This window comes from Alligator sinensis, unplaced genomic scaffold (assembly GCF_000455745.1).
Source record: "Alligator sinensis unplaced genomic scaffold, ASM45574v1 scaffold554_1, whole genome shotgun sequence".
Taxonomy (NCBI): Eukaryota; Metazoa; Chordata; order Crocodylia; family Alligatoridae; genus Alligator; species Alligator sinensis.
In genome coordinates, this window is record NW_005842424.1 from 966661 (window position 1) to 991348 (window position 24688).

Consider the following 24688-nt stretch of genomic DNA (forward strand, 5'->3'; position numbering starts at 1 on the left):
TTTTGGGTCTGTCACTGTATTCACCACTGGTCAGAGCTCCCAAAAGGAAAACTTGCAGGGTCCGAGCCAAGAAAGAAATCATAGCTGATACACAGGGTAACGTTGCCTAAGGACCTAGTCTAAGAGTAGGAGAATCCTGGGAATCTAGGCGAGAAGAGGTGAAGGTAATAGACTCTGCGCTGAGAGACCAGAGAAGGGTCAAATATGCAACTAACCCTGATCCATGACAAATACATGCAAAAACACACAAGAGACTTTTCCCCTAAATTTTCAAGCACAGTACAATTGGAAATATATTCTACTTCAGACGAAAAATATATTTATTACTTAGAAGCAGTAATGTGATGAAGGAAATTTGTGACTTCTCTAAACACAGGTACACCTAATCCACAGACCCAGTTCTGGGCAGCCCGTTCCTAAAGCATGAGAACAAAGTGGAATAGCTGTGTACTTGTTAATGCCGCTATACTCAGAAAGCAAGCACGCTCTTTTCTTCTGTCAGGAAAGATACAAATACAAGCCAATATTATTTTGCTTCTGTTGACTTGCCAACTGCCCTTGCTCTCAGGGTGAGCCTTCCTTTTGTAGCCATGTATTTCCCTTTTTGTACTAGTCTTTCCAATCCTTGTGTGACAACACTTAGAGGTTTTTTTTTCTTTTTTCCCCCCTTTCCTGGAAGTTCCTGCATGCCCTATAACATTTTAGTATTTGAAGGTGTGTATCAAAACCCACCCTCCTGCTTACCTACGCTTTCAGATCTTTTGCTTGACTTCTGACCTTCTGCCTCCAAGTTAAGAGCTTGAAGGGCGTGTCTTCCAAACCTTGCTCTTGGGCTCCTGCCTACTTTTCTGCTTGCCTTTTGTGTTGCTCTCAAACCATCCCACCTCACTCCACCCATCCACACAAATAGTATGGCCACGGATTACGGAATTAAAAAAAATAAAAATCGACAAACTTTCCTACTGAATATCTCCCGTCTCTCATTTTATATATATATATATGTATATATATATACATATATATATAGAGTATTTATATTTCTCAGATGCACCAGGTCCCTGCTGCAGATAGTTAAAGGGAGCTTTGAGTGGATGCAAGGCATAGGGGATCAAGTGTCACACTGACTTTTGCAGCAGCTCTGGTTGCTCCTCTCGAGTTAGCACTAGGGGCCGGCCGAGGCATAGAAGAAGCGATCCAGCCGCGGTTGTCGCCCGGAACCTCAGAGGCTGCCTGGAGAGCGGGTGCGTGTGAAGCCGAGAGCGGCAAAGAAGGGACCAGTTCCGGCTTCCGCACACGCATTACAGGGGAGGAAGCCGGGCGGCTGCCGGAGGAGCGGAGTCAGGTGAGCGGAGCGAAGGGGCTTGGGAGCAGCCGAGGGCAGCGGCGATGGAACGTTGGGCTCCGCAGCGTTCGGCAAGAGAACGGGGAGGCCGTTCTCACCTCCCCCTCTGCCCCATGGCGAGGGGTTGCAGTGTCTGCAAATGTAACCAGCACCTACCTTCACTTTCCTGGCTTCTTTAATGCTCAGTCTGCAGTTCCTGGCAACTTCCCAGCGGGGCCTCCTTACAATTTCCAAATCCCTCTCCCCTTTAATCCGCCACAGAAACTCGAGATGAGGAGTGGGTTTGTTTAAAAAAAACCAACAGTACTTTAAGCAGTGGTTCAGGCCTTACCCTGAAACAGCACCATGGCTTAGGGAAGCCAGAATTCTGGGATTTTGCTCTGGCCTGCCCCAGATCCACTATACAGACAACCCCTCTTGAGATCTCACCAGTCTGGAAAAGGAGCCAGTGCAACAGGGGGTGATTTATTAAGCTCCATGTAAATCATCAACCTCTGCCCTGTTTTTCAAAAAAATCTGCCCTGGTTCTCAGTGTCACATTCCTGAGGCAGCTCTTTATTCGTTTTGCCCGCCCTGCTGTGTTGTGCTCAGTCTGTTTAGGAAAGACACCGGATAGCTGACAGTGTGACAACCTGCCATTTGAGGCTGCACCTAGGAGCAGGGAAAGGTTTCCAACGCTACTAGCAATCGTGACTGTTTCCAACTCACACCAATAGTCTCCATTGCTTGTTCCATTTAACAAGCAAGCTCATTTAGGCTTGCTGCTGTTGCCTTCCAGAGGTCAGTGGCCTGGTTGAGCTGGGATGAAATACCTGGGGTAAAAATCTTCAGAAAACAATATGCTGAAGTACTGCTTGGTGGAATAAAGCCCTCAACACAGCTGACGGTGCATGTTCAAACACAGTTTTGATGGTTAGTCTAATAACAGAGAGAGGCTGGGAATGCTGGGAAGTTTTCTTTATTGGCACCAGATGGGATTTCTATGTGCTGTGGGGAAATAGCCATTGTACCTCTCAAATAAAAGGGAAGCAGGTCCCTGAGAGACTTAGCTGCGGAAATCTTGAACAGATTTAGTCCATGAAGAGTGAGCCATTTAGATAATGAAGCTCATAGGGCACTACATACTATCATGCAGTACAATAAATAATAAGTGCAAAATCATTATACTGAGTAATATAAATGCCAAGTTGCACGAGTTCAGTGGTTTCATAATTAAAACAGTGCAGTAATTGCATAAGAAGTCTGCAAAAAGTGATTCATGTAACTCCCTCTGGCATCAAATGTTTCTGAAAATATGGGCCTGGTGAACTCTTTGGGCAACTCCGTTTTGGCTTAGTTCTGAAGTGCAGTTGTAACTGCTAATAAGTCTTGGGAGGGGAGCAGAGGGGGCATGCATGTGAATCAGGAGGATCTATTTCAGGCATTTACACTTGGATTTCACAATTGCAAGAACTTTGATCTTTCTTTGGAGGGAAACATTTTATTTTTTATGTTTGTATATGTGTAAGCAGAGTCCTGTAGTATCTCAAATATATGGTTTCTTACAGCTATTCACTGTAGTCAAAATCATATCGTGGTTTAGAACAACTGTCATTACCGGCCAAAATGAAGGGAATGCAGTGATCAAAATAGGCCACTGGGAGTTCTGCTCTTATGATCCTCTTCATATGTGTCACAGGTTTCCCAGGATTTTGGGGCCAAATGGATAGAGCCAGACACATAGCAGAACTTATGCCTGTGTGATGAGATTTGGCAGCATCTAGGCACCAAATACTGTGTATGCATTTTGCATGAAACAGTTGCTAGATAAAATGCTTGAATGGTCTTTGGAGCAGTAACAGGAAGACAGGATTCCTCTTTGCCAAGGCCCTAAGCCACTAGGCTACAGAGGCATGCCCACATAGACTTGCTCTCTCTAGTCCAATGGATCCTGAATTCTCACCTGCACAATGGAACGGCTTCGATGGGAAGAAAGGGGACTGTCCCTGTTAGGAGTGCACCAGTAGAGGTTTTTTGAGCCGATACTGATGACCGATTTTTAAGGAGCCATATCGGCTGATACTGATTAGACTCTGATATGCAGCTGGGCAGGTTGGAGACTAGGGTCTGGCTGGTAAGTCTGGTGTGGCGGAAAGGGGGGCAGATCGTGGCTCCTGCGGTGAGGGAGGGAGTGGGGCAGGGGCAGGCACTGCTTGGGCGGGGTGCAGGAGAGAGCCATGAGTGGCTGGTCTGAGGGGGGCAGGGCAGGGGGGAGCAGCTCCTGCCCTGCATGCACCCTGGGAGGGCACAGGGGGTGTGTGCCCCAAGATCTGCGCATGGGGTGGGGCAGGCGCTGTACTAGACTCTTCCCAGGGTTGGGGGCTGGGCCGGGCTCTGTTCGGTGTGGACGGCTGTGGTGCTGGGAGAGGGTTATGGGGGGCTGCAGCCACCCCAAAATTTGCCGTAGCCCCATTCCAGCACCACCGCTGCGCAGCTTGGCCCAGCCTCCTGCAGGAAGAGCCCAGTGCAGCCCCTGGCCTGAGCCCACCCTTCCCTGCATGCAGATCTGGGGGTGCATGGCCTCCATGCCTTCCTGGGGTGCATGTAGGACAGGAGCTGCAGTCCCTGCATGAGCTGCTCATGGCTCCATCCTGTCCCACCCCAGCTGAGCAGTGCCTGCCCCAGCCCAGCAATGCCTGCCCCAGCCCCTCTCCCTCCCTCACTGTGGGGGCCTTGATCTGCCCCCTGAGGCTTCTGCCAGCAGAACTACTATCACAGCAGTGGCAGAAGAGGTCTTTCTACATTTGGAGGCCTGGCCACTGTAACTTTGCTGCCGTGGCTACAGCAACCCCAAGTAGACAAGCTGAGACATAAGATGGATAGAGACAAGAAAAGTGATCACAGTGAGAGAGAGCAGGTCAGCATGATTGGCAGTGTGTTGGTGTTTATTATTTGTTGCACGGTGCTTGAAAGGGTTGTTTAATTTGGTCTGATTTATTAAACCCAACCTTTTTTTTTCCCCCATTTACTTCAGCTTTCTTAAAAATCCCATCTTAAGCATTTGTCACTTCCTGCATATTCAAATGTTATTGAAATGTAAAGTTTTTCATTCAAAAGTGTCATTGTAGTGCCTCTGAATATGAAGTAAAAAATGAGAAATTTATGTACAAATACTAAACAGTCATTGTTATTGTTAAAATCAGCATTGAAGCGGGGAAAAAATTAGTCTACAATCTGATATTGGGCTCCGCAGATCATAAATGTCATTCTGCAGAATAATGATAGTTGCCAGCAGGCGGCTCAGCAGTACAGTTCTGAGTACAAAATCTGACACTCTAATTCAATTTAAACGTGGTGGAAATGCTAACGGGTGAACAAATGGATTTATATAGGCTATCAGAAAGCAGATTTTAATATTTATTCAAGATAATGTAGTGCTTCTGTTATTGGGGGAAGATAGACTTTTCTACCCCAGATGATAATTTTTAAGTTACTAAACCCTTTATCCCACTGTGCTGGGAAATGTGCGGCAGAACATTTCTTTTCTGCAGTTGAAGGCACCAAATCTTCAACTGCTTATTTATTTGCTTAAATTTAAGCATATTAGCAGCACCACTGACTTTACTGGGGCTCAGCACAGGCACACTGATTCACTCTCGTATAGTGAATTTCTCTCTCTGTTTTGAAAAAAAATAAATCTCTCTACAATGACTTCTTATTGTCACAGGATTTAAATCAGTTTCTCAAAATTAATTCCAAAGAGACCAAAAACAAGAAGAAAAATAATGAAAGTTGTTTACCTGCAGGGAGCAAAAAAAAAGTTATTTTGTTATGGAAAATACATCCACTGAGTTTAGGTGGAGGTAGGTGCCTAAATGGCTGCTCTGGGTTATTCCTGACCATTCACAGTAGGACAAGTCCTAGTTACTTATCTTGGGACTTTTCCAGGCGAAAACAGACATAAGGTATCCAGACATCCTAACAGTTTAATAACTGTTGTTTGGAGTAGAAGAGGGTTACAGGAAAGTAGGGGTAGAGAGGATCTCATGAGGTCATCTAGTCCAGGCCCCTGCTCAAGGCCAGATCATCCCTGCCTAAACCATCCCAGCCAAGTATCTATTCAACCTGCTTTTGCCGATTCCCAGGAATGGAGATTCCACAGCTTCTCAAGGGAGCCCGTCCCAATGCTTGTTCCACCCCTATAATCAGAAAGTTCCTCCTGATCGCCAACCTTAATTCCCTCTACTGCAGCTTGAATCCAATGTACCTAGGCCTGTCCCCTATGACTCCAATGGTTAAATCTCCATGCATGTTTAAACCTTTCTTCACTCAATGAACAGAAAACAACATGAGGCTTCACCAGTGCAGAACAGAGCAGAAGAATCCTTTGATTTGCAAAAGACACTGCTGTTAATACTGGCTAGAATGCTGTTAGGCTATTTAGCAACAAGAGCGGAGCACACTGTTGGCTCGTATCAGCATATTGTCTATTGTAATCCATAGGGGGTTTTTTTTGGCAGTACTGCACCTAACCAGTTGTTATTTGTGCATGTAGGGCTGTCCCGAGTGGGGGCGAATCGGGGCAACCTCCTCAGGCCCCGCGCTTTGGGGGGCCTTGCGGAGCCAGGTGAAGCAGTGCTGGCGCGGAGCCGGGCAGAGCAGTGGCTCCACGTCCAGCTGCTTGCTACTCTTCCTCCTCCTGGCACGGCTACCAGTGGTGATGACCGCTTCTTTGGGTCCAGGATCGGAATGGGGGTCGGGGGGCCCACATGGGCTGATTTGTACCCTGCTTGGGTTGCCTCTGTGTGCATGCAGTCATTCTATCCCAAGTGCAGCACTTGGCCTTGTTGAATTTCATTTGATTATTTGCAGACCATTTTTCCATTCTGTCCAAGTCATTTGGGATCCTAGGCCTGTCCTCCAAGCCTCTGCAACTCCCCCCCCAATTTACTGTGGTCCACAAATGTGCTAAACTGCACTCAGTCCCATCATCCAAATCATGAATAAAGACGTTGTATAATATTGGACCCAGGACAGACCCCTGGGGAGCCTGGCTTGATACCTCCTTCCAACTAGACATTGAGCCACTGAGATCTACTCATTGAGTATGATTGGTACAACCAGTTATGTATCTACCTTGCAGTGTGCTAATCTAGTCTGTATTTCCTTAGTTCAGGGGGAGGCAACCTCTGGCATGCGTGTCAGAGTGTGGCACACGAAGGCATTTTGCTTGGCACATGTGCCTTGGGGCAGATAGTGCAAGGGGGCCAACCTTTGTTGTGGCAGTGCAGCCCTAGCCCCTTCCCTGCTATCTGCCTTAAGACGTGCATACACCCGCCACCAGCAATGAGCTGGGCCAGGGCTCTGTAGATCCCGGTATGGCTGCTTGCAGGCTCCCTGCTGCAAGCAGCCCAGGCTCCATGGTGGGTGGCAGGGGCCTGCCCAGAGCCTGGGCCAGCTGTAGGTAGGCAGTCAGGAGGCTGCAAGTGGTTGTGCGGGGGTCCACAGAGCCCTGGCCCAGCTCGTTGATGAAGGGAGGTGCACACATGCCTTGGGCTGGTCAGCGGGGAAGGGGCTGGGGCTGCACTGCCACAAAAAGGATCAGGCCCCTTGTGGCTCCCCTGCAGACCACCCCCAACATTACAAGTTGAGGTTGCGGGTGTTTTGACACTGTGCAAAAAGATTGCCAACCCCTGCTTTAGCTTGTTAATAAAAATGTTATAGGCAACAGCCTTGCTAAAGTCAAGGTATATCATATTTACTGCTCTTCTCCCATCCACAGAGCCTGTCATTTTATCATAGACAGAAATTGGGTTGTTCAGGCATGATTTGCTCTCAGTGAATCCATGCTGACTGTTCCTGATCACCTTGTTCTCCTCTAGGTGCTTTACAACAGATTCCTTGAAAACCTGCTCCATGATCTTCCAGGTATAGAGAGGTCAGGCTGACTGGTCTATAGTTCCCTGGATCCTCCTTCTTCCCATTCTTAAAGATGGCCATGGGTTCTCAAAGAGATAGACAATGGCTCTGAAATTACCCCAGCTAATTCCTTCAGTACCCTTGGGTCCAGCCCTGCTGACTTGAAAGCAACTAGCTTCTTTAAGTAATCTCTAACTTGTTCTTCTACTATTTTAGACTGTCTCCTTCCCCATCTTTGCTGCAAACTGCACTCAACATCTGGTAGCTGCCCTTATTTGTTCGTTAACCATCTAGAAGATGGTATGGGGTGCACTCTCAGGAAGTTCACAGATGACACCAAGCTGGAGGGGAGTTGAGAGTAGTAGATACATTGGATGGTAGGGCTAGGACTCAGAGTGACCTGGACAAATTAGAAGATTGGGCAAAAAAATCTCATGAGGTCCAACAAGGAAAAATGCAAAGTCCTGCACTTAGGATGGAAGAATCCCATGCACTTCGTACAGCTTTGAAATCAGATGGCTAAGTAGCAGCTCAGCAGAAAAGGATGAGGTTACAGTGGACAATAAGCTGGATACGAGTCAACAGTGTGCCCTTGTTGCCAGGAAGGCTACCAGCATACTGGGCTGCATTAGTACGAGCGTTGCCAGCAGATCAAGGGAAGTGACTATTTCCCTCTATTTAGCGCCGGTGAGGCCACATCTGGAGCACTATGTTCAGTGTTGGGCCCCCCACTATAGAAAGGATGTCCAGCGGAGGACAGTGCAAATGGTGAGGGGGCTGGGGGACATGATTTATGAGGAGAGGCTGAGGGAACTGGGTTTATTTAGACTGCAGAAGAGAAGACTGAGGAGGGATCTGATAGCAGCCTTTAGCTACCTGAAGGGTGGTTCCAAAGAGGATGGAGCTAGACTTCTCACTGGTGGGAGATGACAGAACAAGGAGCAATGGTCTCAAGTTGCAGCAAGGGAAGTTTAGGATGGATATTAGGAAAAACCCTATCTCACGAGAAGGGTAGTGAAGCACTGGAACAAGTTATTCACAGAGGTGGTAGAATCTCTATCCTTGGAGGCTTTTATGGCCCAGCTTGACAAATCCCTGTCTGGAATGATCTAGTTGAGGATGGTCCTGCTTTGAGCAGGGGGTTGGACTAGATGACCTCCTGAAGTCCTTTCCAACCCTAATTTTCTGTGATTCTAAAAAAAAAAGAAAAAGAAAAAAAAAAAGCATTAATTATTTCAGCCTTCCCTGTGTCATCTGTAACTAGATTGCTTTCTGCATTCAGTAAAGCACCTATTGTTTCTTTGGTCTTCCTTTTACTTTTAACATACATGTAGAATCCCTGTTATTGCCTTTTTTGTCCCTTGCCAGTTGCTTATCAGATTGTACCTTGCCTTTCCTAATTTTCATCCTGCATGCTGTTCCCTAGTACTATGATCAGATTTCTACTTTTTTTTTACAGCATTCCTGTTTTGAGATTCAGTTCACTTAAGAGATTGATGCCTAGCCAGGCTGGCCATCTGTTTCACTTCTCATACTTCTATCTCACTGGGATGGCTTGCTCCTGTGCCCTTTATAGGGCCTGGAAGAAAGAGGATCCTGGGAATTACAGACCAGTCAGCCAAGCCTGTATACCTAGAAAGATCGTGAAGCAGGTCTTCAAGGAATCTATTGTGAAGCCCCTAGAATTGAACAAGATGATCAGGAACAGTCAGCATGGATTCACCAGGAGCAAATCATGCCCAACCAATCGGATTTCATTCTAAGATAAAGTGATAGGCTCTATGGATCAGGGGAGAGCAGATGTAATATACCTTGACTTTAGCAAGGCTTTTGACACCATCTCCTACAACATTCTCATTAACAAGCTAAGGAAATACAGATTAGATAAAAAAACTGTAAGGTAGCTGTTTGGATCCTTGTACTCAGCAAGTAGTCCTCAATGGCTCAATATCTACTTGGGAGGAGGTATCAAGTGGAGATGTCCAGGGGTCTGTCTTGGGTCCAGTATTATTCAACATCTTCATTTAATGACTTGGATTGCGGATGACAGAGTTGGGTGGAATTGTGGACAGTCCAGAGGGCAGGGCTAGGATCCACAATGACCTGGATAGACTAGAGAAGTGGTCCACGATCAATGAGATGAGATTCAACAAGAAGTGCAAGGTCCTATACTCGGGATAGAATGATTGCATGTACAAATACAGATTGGAGTATGACTGACTAGATTGAAGTACTGCAGAGAAGGACATTGGGGGTTATGATGACCAGAGCTGAATATAAGCAAGTGTGCTCGTGCTGCAGAAAAGTAGTCAACATCATTCTGGGTTGTATTAACAGGAGTGTCATTTGTAAATCAAGGAAAGTGATTGTTCCACTCCCTTCCGCACTGATGAGGCCTCACCTGGAGTACTGGATTCAGTTTTGGGCCCCACAATTCAAGAAGGATGTGGACAGTTTGGAAAGACTTTGACACAAAAATGATTAGGGGCCTCAAAGGCAAGACTTTTGAGGAAAGGCTGAAAGAACTAGGGTTAATTAGCCTGGAGGAGAAGCCTGAGGGGGATAGTCTTCAAATACCTGGAGGCCGAGTATAGAGAGGATGGAGATGGGCTCTTCTCTCTGTGGATCTGTGGGATAGGGCTAGGAACAATAAACTCAAGCTGCAGAAGGGGAATTAATGCTGAGATTAGGAGGAACTTTCTGACTATAACTGGTCAGGTATTGAAACAGGCTACCTAGAGAAGTTGTGGAATTTCCATCGCTGGAAACTTTGAAAAACAGGTTAGACAGACACTTGGCTGGGATGGTTTAGTCAGGGATGATCCTGCCTTGAGCAGGGGCTGGACTAGATCACCTTATGAGGTCCCTTCCAGCCCTGCTTTCTCTGATCCTATGAAATATGTATGCACATATTGTGCATGTGTACATCTCTCCACCCATCTATCTAAATATTTGTTTCTTACAGAACGTGAAAAATGCCTAAAAAGAAGACTGGTGCACGCAAGAAAGCTGAGAATCGTCGAGAGCGTGAAAAGCAGATAAGAGCTTCCAAAGGCAACATCGATTTAGCTAAACATCCTTGTAATGCCTCAATGGTAAAGTAATTAGAATGGTCTCTGATATCAAGTTTTACATTTTTGTAAACCATTGATAAAATGTATGTTGACTAAATTAAATTAGAAAGTATGCTCAGTCTGTAGCCAGTGGGCTAGATCCAGCCCCTTGAACCATATCATTCATCCCCTGGGGCTGCTGGATTGGGGTGGTACATGGCATGAGGCTGGATTAGGTCGGCGTAGGATTTGGCCCATGGACTGACCCTGTGCCAGTCATCTAGCCATGGGGCCAGAAGTTTGGGCACCACTGCTTTATGTTATTATTTGTTTAATAATTGTATTTAAATAAGAATGTCAGTTTAAGAATATGTTACCAAATCAGGATCAATTAATTCAGACTTGGTAAAAAAGCTGTACATTATGTATGTTGTGTGTGTGGGGAAAAATAATCTATTATTTTCATTTTGCAGGAGTGTGATAAATGTCAAAGGTAAGTAAACATGCTTTTTGTTTTATAACCAGCATTTTGGCCTTAGTTACACTTTGAGATTGTGTAATACTATTTCATTTTTTTCCTATGTGACAAGACGACAGAAGAATAGAGCCTTTTGCTACTTCTGTAACTCTGTCCAGAAGTTGCCTACTTGTGCACAATGTGGTGAGTTTAAATGGCAAAAGGGAATGCATTGCTTATACTGACCCTTTTGTGCTGTTTTATTATTTTATTATAATTCCCTTTTATTTTATCTGTGGTTCTTGTAAAGCAATTTTACTAAGAGCCAATCTATTGTACTAGCTGAGATGCACCCTTTGGGGCTTGATATTGCTAACTTTTGTGCATATCACTTGACCCCATTGGCCTCAGCCGGTTTTTCAGTATTGGATCTTTGGTTTGTCTTTGATAGTTACCCTATAGAAAATGCTTTTTTTTGGTGTTTGTTATGACAGAATAAATGGCTCTGGGATTTGTCTCCGAGCCCAAAGTTACTAAAGCAACCAACTGCCAAAAAGCTGCTCTTTAAATTGGGAAGAATTGCATCTTTTTATGACAACTTTATGGTTGCTGATCATTTCTTATTATAAATTAAATCAGTAGCATATTATTTACCTTGTGTGTTGATTCTTGTCTCTAGTGGGTTATGGAATAAAGAAAATCCCACACAATTTACTGATTCGTTTTGATGCACTGGCTGGGGGAGTAGTTAGCTGATTGCACGATTTCACAATGATTACACACTTAATTCATACAACACAATTTTATTTTAAAATTCTTTGCTACGTATATAACACTGCTTAGCTTTAAGAAACACCACAAACATTAAAAACACAATAATTACATATATCAGAAACAATGCTCCGAATGCACTTCCTTCCCAAACAATGCTATAAGAATTAGTGTTACAAAAACAACTACAATTACAACTAAAAGTTAAATTTGAATCAATACTGTTATTTTCATAATATACTTACAGTCCTAGAATTCCGAGAAGCCAAATACCAAAATATGGTTTCATTCCTAAGTAGTACAATTTAATGGGTTGGCCTCAGTAGTACGGTTCAATGGGCTCACCTCAGCAATACAATTCAATAGGCTGGCCTCAGCAGTGATAGGACTAAGTCCCCTTCCTTCAGTCCCTTTCAGGTGCTCCGCGGCTTCAGCGTGAACTAAGAGATTCGTGTTCACGGAGAGGTTGGGTCAGGTGATCAGTCTGATCCAGGCTACACTTGCGATTCTTCCTTCGTTGTTCTGCAAGTGAAGTCACCTCCAAATTGGGACAGTAAATTACAGTTTTTATTGAGTGAGCTGCCGTCAGTGGGCTCCTCCTACTCAACTTGTCATTACTCCCAAATTTGGGCTCGGATCTTACTCAACAGATTCTTTTGCCTTTGTTGAGCATTTTAAATTACTCTTGGGGAGACTTCCATATCACTGTAAATGCCCTTTTCTTACCAATTTGGTTAAAAGGCCCTAGGCTTTGATCTCTTGGAATTCAGGATATTTGCTCTCTCTGTAAAAGACTTCTAAAGATAAAATTTAAATTAAGCGAAGTCAGGACATTTTGCATGTAGTTCCAAAACAATGAACTAGATAAGGAGATAAATCCTATCTTCTTCCTGAAACTGGCTAATGGGCAACCTTTACAAACATTCAAACTATTTCATTCAATATGACAATACTGTCCAACTTGCTCTGAACAACATATAGGTACACAGAAGGTCTGATCCAAAGTTGTTCAAAGTCCCTGGAAAGACTTCCATTGCCATCATTGGGCCTTGGATCATGCACAAAATCTTGATTAAATTGCTGCTTGCTTAAAATATGAGCTGATGGGTTATACTTGCAAATTAATGTTGCTTCCTGTTTTAACAAGGTTTCACATATTTTTCTGTCTGTCATAAAGTGGCTTGAATATTTCTGGTTTGATATTCAATGACTTCTTTAGAGCTGCAGATGCTGAACAGTTCTGAAAATTAGGCCATTAGTGCATAATGACATTCCATCATATATCAGAATTCGCAAACCTCCGTTGTGTCATACACTAAAGTGGAGAAAATGCATTTTTTTATTTTTGTGGTATATTGTGTGTTGTAAATTGACTGCAGCTGGTTGAATTTATCTTGATCTGTAAAATGTTTATGGAGAAAAAAGTGTTTCTAATAATAGTCTACAAAAAGCCATCAGCTTCCAGGATTTTCCAGCATAAAGACTTATCAGAATGGTCTGGTACTCAATTGTCACCACATGGGAGAAGGTAGCCACCCCTAAGATTAGGTTGCTTATAAAATAGTCTATGGATCTTTTTTAATATTAGCACCTCCTTCCTTTGCAGCAGGCCTCTGAAATTTGGCAGAACCAAAGCCCTGGGATTAAAGCCATACCTTCCATTTGTCCCATGACATTCCTTTCAAGTTTGGCTGACGCACAAATTGTTACAAATGACCATTACTTCTCCATCACTTGTGTTGCACTGGGAAATGCTGGTAGCCTGCCAAAACAATAGCCAAGTGCAGACTTTCCTAGAAGCTGGGCTGAGACTGTGCCCGCATGGCCCCTAAACACAGTTAATTGTGGTGGCAGTCACAGCAGCAATTGTAGCATTGGTGGAGGAAGTGGTCTATCCTGTGAGAACTGCTCCAGTTCCTTAGCAGCATCACCTAGGGCAGAAACTTCTCTGGACTTCTAAAAGGAAAGAGAGGACTAGGCTGGAGAGAGATCAGCCACCTTTCTGTACCAAGCACCTAGCAACCAGTGGTATTTCCTACTGGCAGCTAATCTCTGGAAGTCAAGTACTGTAGGACTCTGATGATTATACATAATGGGGATAGAATTTGATTGATTTGATTTTTGATTTCTGCACCATGCTACCAAAGGGGGCTCAGGATGGTTCATAGGGGAGAACAAAACAACTTATAAAAGCTGACAGAATGTTAAAATAACAGTCCCTAAAAAAAAATAAATCACAATTTAACCTTGTCTCCTAAATGCCTGCTCAAATGGGAAGGTCCTATAGCACTTTTGGAAAATGTCCAGCCTTGGGTTCTGACAGGCCTCCCAGAGCTGAGGGGCAACTGCTGAGAATAACCTACCACAGTTTTGCCAAGTGAACTTGGCGCATTCATGGTACTTGGAGGAGGTTGCTCTTGGCTAATGTTAGGGTCATGATAGAAGTTGGCCTTATAGACACTTTAAAGGGTTTAACCAATAGACCAAGCAGAGCTATACTGGCAGTCTTGCTATATGGACACAAAGCGTACACTAGCAGTACAATTTTCCTGGCAGCAGAGCTTAAACCAGTTTCTCTAACAGAAAAGTCTGTGCTAACAGAAGGACATTTGTGCAAATACACTAGGTCTGTTGTCATACTATAACTGCAAACATACTAGGTCTGCTGCCAGAATAGTTACATGCCTCTGGGCTGGAGGGGAAAAACATCACACCTTTGACCTAGTAGCAATAGGAAGTTTGATCCAAGCCTTTAGTTTTATTCTTTTTCAATGAAATACTATGGTATTACATACCAAAACACATGCACATTATTTAGGTTGCAAAATCAAGTTGTTAAATGCCAGAATACTGGTTGTTTGTGCAACACTAATTACCCCCTTGTACATATGCATTATAGTACTGCCTTGCATACATGGTCATGTATTTATTTTTTTCTACAGTACCCTATCTTATTTATTACTCAAGATGGTCACATAATGAGGGGGCAGAATTAATGTTTCATGGTCAACGCTAAATGTAGCACTTTCTCACTTGATTTGCTACGCTTTGCAGTCTAGCTGTTTAAGTATGATAATAAATATGAATAAAGTCTTTTTTTTGGATGTCATTTTATGAGCTGCGAGATGTTGACCATATGCTCAGCTTGCTACAAAACATGGTATAAGATAAAATTCCCTGCCCTTGGTTAGTCTCAAGAGTGTGGTGAAAAATATATGGTCGTAAATGCTTAATAAGAAAAACACTTTCCCTAGAGAAGCAAAGGGATGTGTTGTGTTGTGTAGTGTTTGGTGTTTATAGGTTTTTGGCATGTTCTTTACCCTACGTGTATTTAAGAAATTGTTTGCTTGCATTCCCTATTTTTTGGGTGTTACTACATTGTCATTCCTTTTTTTCCTAAATTATTTTGTTTGTCTTTTTAATAGGCAAAACAAAGTGCATGATGAAGTCTTCAGATTGTGTCATAAAACATGCTGGTGTATATAGTACTGGCCTTGCAATGGTGGTATGTATACCAAGCCATTCCATCTTTTGGAATAAGAGAAATATGAAGAATGCTACAGAAAAATATCTGACTTTTTCTAAAGAGTAATATAAGATCACAACACAAGGTGTTCTTCTCAATACACAGTAGTATGCCGCTTTTTCATAAGACTGCATACATAACTCATGATATTTTAGGCTCAGATCCTACAAAGTGTTATACTTGAATATCTTTACATACATGAGTATCCCTGTTGAGCTCAATGGGATTATTCACATGTGTAAAGCTAAAGCTTATCATTTGGGTCAACCAGGGTAGGGGCTTAATGATTAAAAGCAAAGTTCCACACTTCATTAAAACAGTACAAATTTAGAGTAACCCCCTGAAGTCAACAGAATTACAGTGCAATAACAGAGCAGTATTTTTACCTTAACTAATATTTACAGTGACTACAGTAATTTGTTTTTCTTATTCTATTCCTTACGTCAGTGATACAAAAGTTGCTTACAGACATAACCCCCCCCCCCCAAAACTGGTGCTTTACATTAAACTCCATGCAGCCCCATGCCAAACCCAGCATATGCCCAGAAAAGGCATCGTGTTAATTGGACCCAGCTCACCCAACACCTGTACAGATCTGGTGCTTTCAGCGGGGCTTTTTTGACACTTAACTCATAGCTGATTTAACCAGCTATTAGATAAAAGTGCCAAAAAACCCCTGCTGAATCACCCGATTTATACAGATGCTGTGGAGCCAGATCATACTAACATCCTGCCTTATCCAGTAAAGCATTTCTCCCCACCCCACCCCCTCCTGTCAGCATGCAGACACTTCAAAATAAAACCATTTGTTTAAATGTGAATGTTGCCAGAGAAGTTGAAAAGCTGAAACAGTTGGGAAAAGCTGTGATTATAGAAAATTAAATTAAATGTGTTCTTGATGCTGTCTCCCTTATTTAATGGACTTTTTGCAATAATACCACTCTGCTTTAAATACAATAGTTCATTCCATTGATTCTGTAAACTCCATAAGTTTTACTGTATATTTCATTACACTCTTTTAATATGGATGTCACTCTGTGGAAGCCATATGTACACAGTTTATTGAATATTTTTATGGGAATTAGGGACATTTTAGTTTGTTAAATGCCAAAATTAAAATGTACTGTGGTGTGCTATTCTGCATGTAGTGCTATGATTTTAATTTAAATGAATTAAATTTGGCCTTTCTCCTAAGTTGCATCTGTTTTTTGCATTAGTTCATGCAATTGCACCCATAAGTTATCTGGGAGAATACTGGTTTGCATACATGAGTCAAGTTATAAAAAGAAAACAGCAGCAACCTAAGTCTTGTAGACATGAATGTTAAGAACATAATAGCTGAATGTTGAAATGACTTAATTGGCAAACTCATGCTTTTCTAGCTATTGGGAAGAAAAAGCAAGACACAATAACCTCCCCTTCCCCTTGGCTTTCCCCCAGATTACACCCACCATACCTTGCAATGCACCTGCTGATATTCAGAGTGGGTGTATAGGCACAGAAACCAAAATTAGTTTTGGTTTTGAAGGAAGGTCAAAGATGTTGTCTTTCTATACTGCAGGGTGCTATCTGTGACTTCTGTGAAGCTTGGGTATGCCATGGCAGGAAGTGTCTCAGTACACATGCTTGTATCTGCCCTCTTGCAGATGCAGAATGCATTGAATGTGAAAGAGGTGTTTGGGATCATGGTAAGTTGCTTAAGTCTGAAAATAAGAAAACCATAACTTGTTCGTTATGTTGCTTAGATTACACATGGCATTTTACTTTCTCAAACCACTTCACAAATACAAACTTATCTTTCCAACACACCTGGGAAACAACTTATTTGTAAAAAAGGGGAGGATGCTGAGCTAACTGTGGGAAGTTGAATTGCTTGCTTAAGAGCATATAGGTAATGAGGGTCTAATTACAGCAGAGGAGTTTATGTAGTCTACTTAGACATTTATACTGAATTCAACACTGAATATCTTGTCCAGAATTACATCACTCCAACAAGTAGCAAAAATGTGGCTGTCTTGGTGGTTCACTTCTTTCCTTCCAAAGTATTTTGTTTCTCTTGGCTTCTAGCCTTCTGATCAAACCACAGCAACTTTCAGGTGTGGAGTTCCTGTAGAGGGTCCATTCCTACCTAAAACATTTTGGGGGAGAAGTAGGGGCCCCAAAGTGGAGGGAGTCTGCCCAAAAATGGCCAAATCCAATGTTTTTCTCAGCTGTAAATCAATCCAAAACACTTGAAGAATAAAATTACTGCCTGTGTTCATTGCTTCACATTTATGTTGTCCTGTAATGTTATGATATGTAGTATTTTCAGTGTGAAGCTAGGTGACAGTATTTAATGTAGGATTTTCCACTTAAGCATTTAGTGACAGAAGGAAAAAGTTATCTTTATTCAAACTATGTAAAGCTGCCTATATTTTGTGTGTAAGAGTTTTTTAACCCATGCCATTGTTGTTGCTATTTTGTCTGAATAAATCTTGCAGGAGGCAGAATATTTGGTTGTTCTTTTTGCCATAATTTCCTCTGTGAAGATGATCAGTTTGAGCATCAAGCCAGCTGCCAAGTTTTGGAGGCAGAGACATTTAAATGTAAGTTATTTGTTTAAAGCCCCTTCCACCAACATTAAGCAGATTCACTTGTTCCTCATGTGTAATAACACCTGGTTACATGGTAAAAAGTGGCATTTTACGTGTCCACTTTGGAACTTTGATATGCCATACAGTGTAAGCCTCATGGTATAAATAGTTCAATGTCGGTCCAGGACTGGAACCCAGTTTTAGAGTGGAAGGGGAAGAAGATCCAACAGGCATCTATCAAATAGATTGTCCATTGGGGAAACCTTTTTCTCCTACTTCCTTTTCATTAGAACATGACGTGTGCTGTTAAATATGTGTTTATATTTAGTCCAAAACATCAGTGTGTTTGGTTTCACTTTTTCTTTAATCCTTGCAATTATTACTCGGACAGTTTTGTTAGCCCTTTAAATATCAAGTCCTGTTTTGAATGTTACTTAGCTTTTTACATTAATTGTCTATCATGATTCAAAGTATTCCCCCTTTTTTAAATTTATCATTTTTTTAAATCTTTACTTTTAATTTCTTATCCCATTTTTACCTTTCCAAATGTTGTTCAAGCCTTGATTAGTTCCTCTTAATGTATTCTGCCAGGATGCCTTCCTGTAAAGTAATACTGGAGTGGCTCAACAGGGACATTTTTTTCCCTTTTAGTCTTTTAAATTTACAGATAAGATGTCACCCCATATATGATGGCATTGCTTTTCAATGCTTATACCGTATTTCACACTCTACAACGAAGTGGAGTCCTAGTAGAGAGATGGGCTCTGTTTGTGCATGACAGTGCAATTATGGTACAATTTTACCTTTCATCTTAAATCTAAATGCAATCCAAAAGTGTGGCAAAAATTCCACTCAAGCCATGAAAAAGTTGTAATCAGTAAAATAAAACTTTCAAAGGCATAAATTATCCCACAGGAACACTGTATATACTATCTGCCATTTATGGTATTATCAGTTACATTGTTAGTTTGAAGTTAGTGCATAATTGCAGACTGATACAACCAACTACTTCTCTCTGCCATTTACAGTGTTATCTATTTAAATGTATGACATATTCCTAACTCTCCAGTTATCTTTCTGAGAAGGCAGCAGCCATCATGTTCATGCCCAAGGAGGGCACTATGATAGCTTGATCATAAATATACATGATAAAATGTTTGTAGTGATTCCTGAGGGGTACCTTTACTACACTGCAGCATCCATAAAATCCTATTTTATGACATTTACAATACTGCCTCCGGTGGAACATGTAAGCAATCTGGATTTTAAAAGGATACTTTTAACCCAATTTTGTTCTTTGCTGTTTGTATATTTGCTATTTGTCTCCAACATAATTATGCTGGATTATGTATGTGAGTGTATATGATGAGGTATGGTTTTAATAAGGACATCAGAGAGTCCTCTATGAAACTATCCATTTTGAGCTTGAAGTTGCAAGCTGCCAAAATCCTCAAGTCCCTTTCAAATAGGAAAATAAAAGTATTCAGGACTAGGCCCTGGCTTACTGTTTAAAATTATTACATAGCTTTTGTAGTGTTTGAAGGGATGCTGTTGCTGTGATGGTCCATGAAATGAGAGGGGCAAGAATTCTTGTGGGTAATACCTTTTATTGGACGAAATACATGGTTGGGGTAGATATAGGCAAGCTTTTGAGGCCTGAAGAGGGGTACTGTGATACCCGAAAGTTTACATAGCTTTGACGTTTCTGCTTTTGAGATCACAAGGAAAAAAAATTGCATAACTTTATGAACAAGCTGTGAAGGTTTTTTTAATCCCCAACCTATTTGTAAAAGTGTGGGAAAATAAGTGGTTGATTTTTTTGTTAACTGTTTTGGGAGGGAAGGTACAGTTTGTATTCTTTCTGTATTAAATTACTCTGCCCAAATGAGATTTATACTCATCGTATAAAACTCTCAAAAAATGGATAAAATGGAGTGAAATGCAATCTATTGCTATAGTGTGGTGACTGAGCACTATTGCAACCCTTATACTACACTTGTATTACAGACTTCAAAAAATAAATACAGTAGTATATTTATACTTTTACAAGGAATGAAATCATCACTGGTAGGAAACAGCTCTGTGGTGAGAATTTTTCAAATGCTGATTTCTTCCCTTTTCTCCAACAGGTGTTTCCTGTAACAGGCTTGGGCAGCATTCATGCCTCCGTTGTAAGGTAAAAACAAAGACACTTCAAAGTAGCTATATCTTTGATTAATTCTTCCTACATGCACAGGCTGATGCCAAGTTTTAGCTTGTCTTCCTCTACAACATATAGAAAATTCATAAGTTCCATACTACCGCAGCTAACTCCAAAACAAGAATTTAATTTCACGAAGAATTTAAAGGTTCTGGCATTTGTTTTTGTTTAGATGTGGAACAAAGCCAAAACCTTTCAAAACTGTTCATAAACTCATCTTGGGGAGGGTAAGAGGGAGATAGAGGCCAACTCAGAATACAGGTGATTAGGATGCTCATTAGAGGGGCATTGATATATTGGTCCATACCGATAAAAGGAAAATTGAAAAGCAGTTGGCTTTTTTTGGCTGGTGTAGCTGGTTATGTCACTGATAAATGCCGTGTGCATGCGTGCTGCTCAAGTACTTGTCCATGGACCATGACGTCTGTAACCTCTCCAGGTTCTCAGGTCCCATACAGTTTCCTATCAGTCATTCCACTTGCTAAGCCTCTAACAACTATGGAAAAGTCTTTCCTCACCCAGACCTTAGGCCACATCACTCTCTTCCTACTGCTTTTAGAACACCGTTAGCCAGCACGTTAATTTTAAATGTCTCCTTCATAGCACTGTCCAATGAACTTAGCATCTCTCATGTTTTGTACCTTGTTTCTCCCCCTAACGAAGGTTCTGTTGTCTGGTGTATCTTGCCAGTCTCTTCTCCCATTTATTTCTTCTCATCTTTTTACCTTTGCTAGCAGTGGTGCTGTGTACTGAATACATGCCTTACTCACTATTCCAATGTGCCTGGCTTCCACTTTCTCCTCTATCAGATCAGCCCCATACATTGCATCATGTGAACTCCTTTAATTTGACCTCTTCCTCCGGGCCTCTCAAACTGAACAGTCACATTTTAGAGTAGGGACTACCTTGGACAATGCTGAGCACATTATTGGTGTTTAATTGATAATAATTCACTTTGGTACCTTCCTTTCATTATATTCACAGCAGTTTGGCTGTGTGTGACAGGAAGGACATGTAGCCATTGAGCAGGATGAGGGGCATACGTCCTTACAGGGCAGGCAGATTAGTTTTATTTTTCAACTAAGCCGTGGACTGTCGCACCAACATCCAGGATGTCTTAGGGCACTGCTCCCCCAGACTGGGGCCAGCCCTTGCTTGTGGTCAGCTTGCTAGGTGGTAGCTACCTAGACAGTCCAAGACTTCAAGACTATCCTCTATCCAGCTTCTTTTCTCCAGACAGCAATGGAACTTTGCCTAGAAACAGATATTGTTTTTGTATTACCATAAAAAATGTTAAGGTGGCACAAAGCGAAAGTATATAGACATCCATACCTGTTGTCACACCACAAATGCCCAAATTCATGGCTGTGACAAAAGGTAGGATGTTATGCTGCTTTATCGTGGCAGATATCTGTTTGCTTTATGTGGGAGAGCACAGGCAACACAGAATGGCCTGCAATTTCCAGCCATCCTGGGCAGGTGCTTTTGGGGCTTGAGGGTCCCAATCCTGCATGCTCTGAGGTCCCAGGAGTGCCTGCCCAGCTTTCTGCACTTGGAGATGGGGCCTCTGGGGCATGTCTCTGGAAATGGGGAAATCTGAGGTGCCATGCTTACAGAGACATACTCCTGAGATCTCCAGGGTGCATCTCTTTAAGTGGAGAACCCCAGCTTTCCATGCTTAGAGATTCAGAGGGGCATATTTCTGGAAGTGAGGAAACATTGCTCGTTATCCCACATGATCAACATGCGGGAGAGTGGGTGTAGTGGGTTTTGCCCAGCAAAGTAGATCTGTGCTGGGCCTCATCCTGTCACAGCTGATCTTTTGGCAATGTCTATGTATAGATTTAATCCAATGTAGAAGCAGATCTGTGTGGATTGTGTATGAATTCTGGCCTTTCTACAGAAAGATCTAATTGAAATTTTAGTCTCAACCAGACTACCCTGTGTCTGTTAATGTCTTTTCTTTTTTCTGCTTCTTGCTAGAGAGTATTCTGTGGTTATGATTAAAACATTTATTCTTTTTATTATTCTATTTTTCACCCTACAGGCTTGTTTCTGTGATGATCACACACGAAGCAAGGTTTTTAAGCAAGAAAAGGGAAAAGAGCCTCCTTGCCCTAAATGTGGACATGAAACTCAGCAGACAAAGGATCTGAGCATGTCAAGTAAGGGCTGTACTTGAAAGGCTAATGGAAGAAATGCTATTTCTGTGGTTTAGCAAGTCAATTTGCTAGGAGACTTATTTTATGTGCTTAGAAATTTAAAATGATCACCTGGTTAAAATGGTAGCATATATTACTGTCAGTGGCTGACTGTGTTTGTATAGTTGGGAATACTGAATAGGTTTTCAGACTAATTGCTTTAAGATGTGTTAGGAAGCCTTGGGCATTTCTTTTGAGAGGGTTTGGTTTCAGTTATTTGCTGCTGAGGTTGAACTATGGGATCTCTTTTGTTAAAGTTGCTGCTAAAAAACCATTAATATTGAAACCAGTAAGAATTGTGTGTATTACTTTCAAGTTTTGGCCTCAGAAACAATTTCAAAGAACTGTTGTTCATTTCAATGCTCCCTGCTTATTTCACCATTAAGGAGGAGGCTACTAAAGTCAGGAAGTCTATTAGATGATGCTCATAGAAGTCTGCTTATTCAACATAGATTACTCATGAAAACATTATCCGAGGTGCTGCATATATACAGTACATGTCATGATTTACCATACTACAGCCAAAGTCCTGGTCCTGGATTGGTGAAAATTTATGACTTAATTGGGAAATCAGTTACATTATTGTAGATGTGAAGGCTCATTTCTTAAGTAAGAGCGATTAAGTGGGGAGAGAGGTAATGTCATAGGACAGAGCTTTAGGATTAAATCTTAAAATAAATAATTTTTTTTTCAGGAACCCATTTTCCTGGGAATTCCTGTTTAAACTTGAATCTGTGGGGATGGTGAAAATGTAGGAGATGGAGAAATGTCAACTATTCCAACTATTGATAAGTTAGGATCTAATGACTGCTGAGAAATAAGAATTTGACCATTTCTGTCTGCAGCACGCTCTCTGAAATTTGGCCGGCAGACTGGTGGTGATGAGGCAGATGGAGCTTCTGGATATGACGCCTACTGGAAGAACCTCTCATCTGCAAAGACTGGGGATACAGGTGATCACGACAATGAATATGATGAATATGAAGCAGAAGATGATGATGAGGAAGACAATGATGATGGAGGGAAGGATTCTGAATCGGAGACCACAGATTTATTTAGTAACTTGAATTTAGGAAGGACCTATGCTAGTGGCTATGCCCACTATGAGGAACCTGACGACTGAGATTACTTGTTGGGAAGTACATAGCATGGAAGGAGTAAATATAGTGCTTGCTTTATGAATTGTGTGCGCACACACACTAGAATAGCTCTGCTAGGCACTTCAGTGTTAAAGCTTATTAGGTTAAAAGAGTATGGAAGTGCTGTAAGAATTCAAGATAAAGGGACAGCTTGGAGAAGAGAACAGGTGAACAACACTCTAGTGGTTTTTGATCCCATGTGACAAACTGTAACAGCTTAATGTTTTCTCTCCTACTAAGTTGGGCTTGTGAGAATGTAAAGAAATTTGTTTCCATTTATTCTCCTGAAATTAAGTTATTTTTCTTCAGTAATTTTGATTTATATTCTGTTATCTGGTTTCATAAATTTATAGTAATGGTGGAAGTGGGTGATTGTATTCTTTTTGACCTAAATAATAAAAGTCAGCTTCATTCCATAGCAGATTTTCATAAATATTGATTTATACTGAACACTTGGAAAGCCCTTGCTGCAGGCCATCACACTCAAAATATAAATTGAAATTCAAGTATAATTACTATTTAATTTAGGCAGGATAGATCAATATCTTTCCCCTCAATGTGCTTCCTGAACATTATCATTTCCTGCCTTTTTAAACATTATACATCAAGCACAGAAGTTATGCACAACCACCAAGGTATGACCTAGATGGATAAAATAAAAAATGTTATCACAATAAAAATGTTAACGTGGGCCCACTGTGCATTAAATCCATCACTCTTGCTTTTGATATAATTTGCAGTGGAGTCAAGAAGCAACTAATCTCTTTCATTCCTTCCCCTTACATAGTAGCAGGAAAAATAAAAGCAAAGATTCAGTAAGAACCAAACATCCTAGGTGTGATTAAGATGACAAAATAGTTGCATGAGTCATGGTGGAATATCATGCTGTTCAGATGCGCTAGGTACATGACAGTGTCACAACTACCTAAGAAGTGGTGACACACACAGTAGGAATGGACACTGGTCATTTTTAAATCAAAATATTAGGAATAGTTTGCTGCTTTCACATGTGCACATGTACACACACACACACACTTCCAAGAAATGGTTTCAGAGAAATTTAAAAGAATTTAATTTAGATAAAAGAATTGGAAATGATATTGTGTACCTACAAATAAGTATTTTTTTCCTTCAGGCTTCTTCACGCAGGCATGCGCACACACTTTGTCTTGCCTGCTGTATTCCTGCTCAGTTGTTCTTCCTAGCTTTTCATAAATTGTCCTCCCTCCCTCGTCCCTTCCCATTCAAGTTGCCCGTTTTGCTCCACCTTGCATTATTGCCAGGTGCTTTGATCTGCTCAGCTGTACCATGGCACTTTAAAAAGAGTTAAGAGTTTTGAAAAGGGAAGTATTAGCCATTTTCTATCTGATGCATTTGTAGTTAAGTTGAATTATTCCTGCTTAAAAGATCAAGGAATTGTGGGGTGGAAGTGGGGATCAAAAGTTAATTAGTTATTTACTTTATCACCTACGCTTTTAAAAGTGTTGACTGGTAAGGTATCATTACTGGATTCCTTCCTAAGACTGGA

At 41.7% G+C, this 24688-nt stretch overlaps 1 protein-coding gene across 2 annotated transcripts; it reads left to right on the forward strand.

Annotated features, from left to right (window-relative positions):
- The first annotated feature begins 1187 nt into the window (after positions 1 to 1187).
- Positions 1188 to 23596, forward strand: ZNF330 (zinc finger protein 330). 2 transcript variants are annotated; one of them, XM_006030127.3, is made up of 10 exons: positions 1188 to 1342; positions 10206 to 10335; positions 10767 to 10786; positions 10884 to 10954; positions 14947 to 15026; positions 16609 to 16735; positions 17528 to 17632; positions 19750 to 19796; positions 21868 to 21985; positions 22867 to 23595. In XM_006030127.3, the coding sequence occupies exons 2-10, from the start codon at positions 10216 to 10218 to the stop codon at positions 23142 to 23144; spliced, it is 966 nt and encodes a 321-aa protein (XP_006030189.1). In that variant the 5' UTR covers positions 1188 to 1342; positions 10206 to 10215; the 3' UTR covers positions 23145 to 23595. The 2 variants fall into 2 exon arrangements, with proteins under 2 accessions (XP_006030189.1, XP_025067485.1); XM_025211700.1 differs by lacking the exon at positions 1188 to 1342 and adding an exon at positions 1360 to 1483 and having other exon boundaries at positions 22867 to 23596.
- The last annotated feature ends 1092 nt before the right edge of the window (positions 23597 to 24688 follow it).

Coding starts and splice junctions, on each gene's coding strand:
- ZNF330 (XM_006030127.3), top strand. CDS start 10,216: ATGCCTAAAAAGAAGACTGGTGCACGCAAGAAAGCTGAGAATCGTCGA. Junction 16,736..17,527: donor AAGAGGTGTTTGGGATCATG/GTAAGTTGCTTA, acceptor TAAATCTTGCAG/GAGGCAGAATATTTGGTTGT. Junction 21,986..22,866: donor AAAGGATCTGAGCATGTCAA/GTAAGGGCTGTA, acceptor TTCTGTCTGCAG/CACGCTCTCTGAAATTTGGC.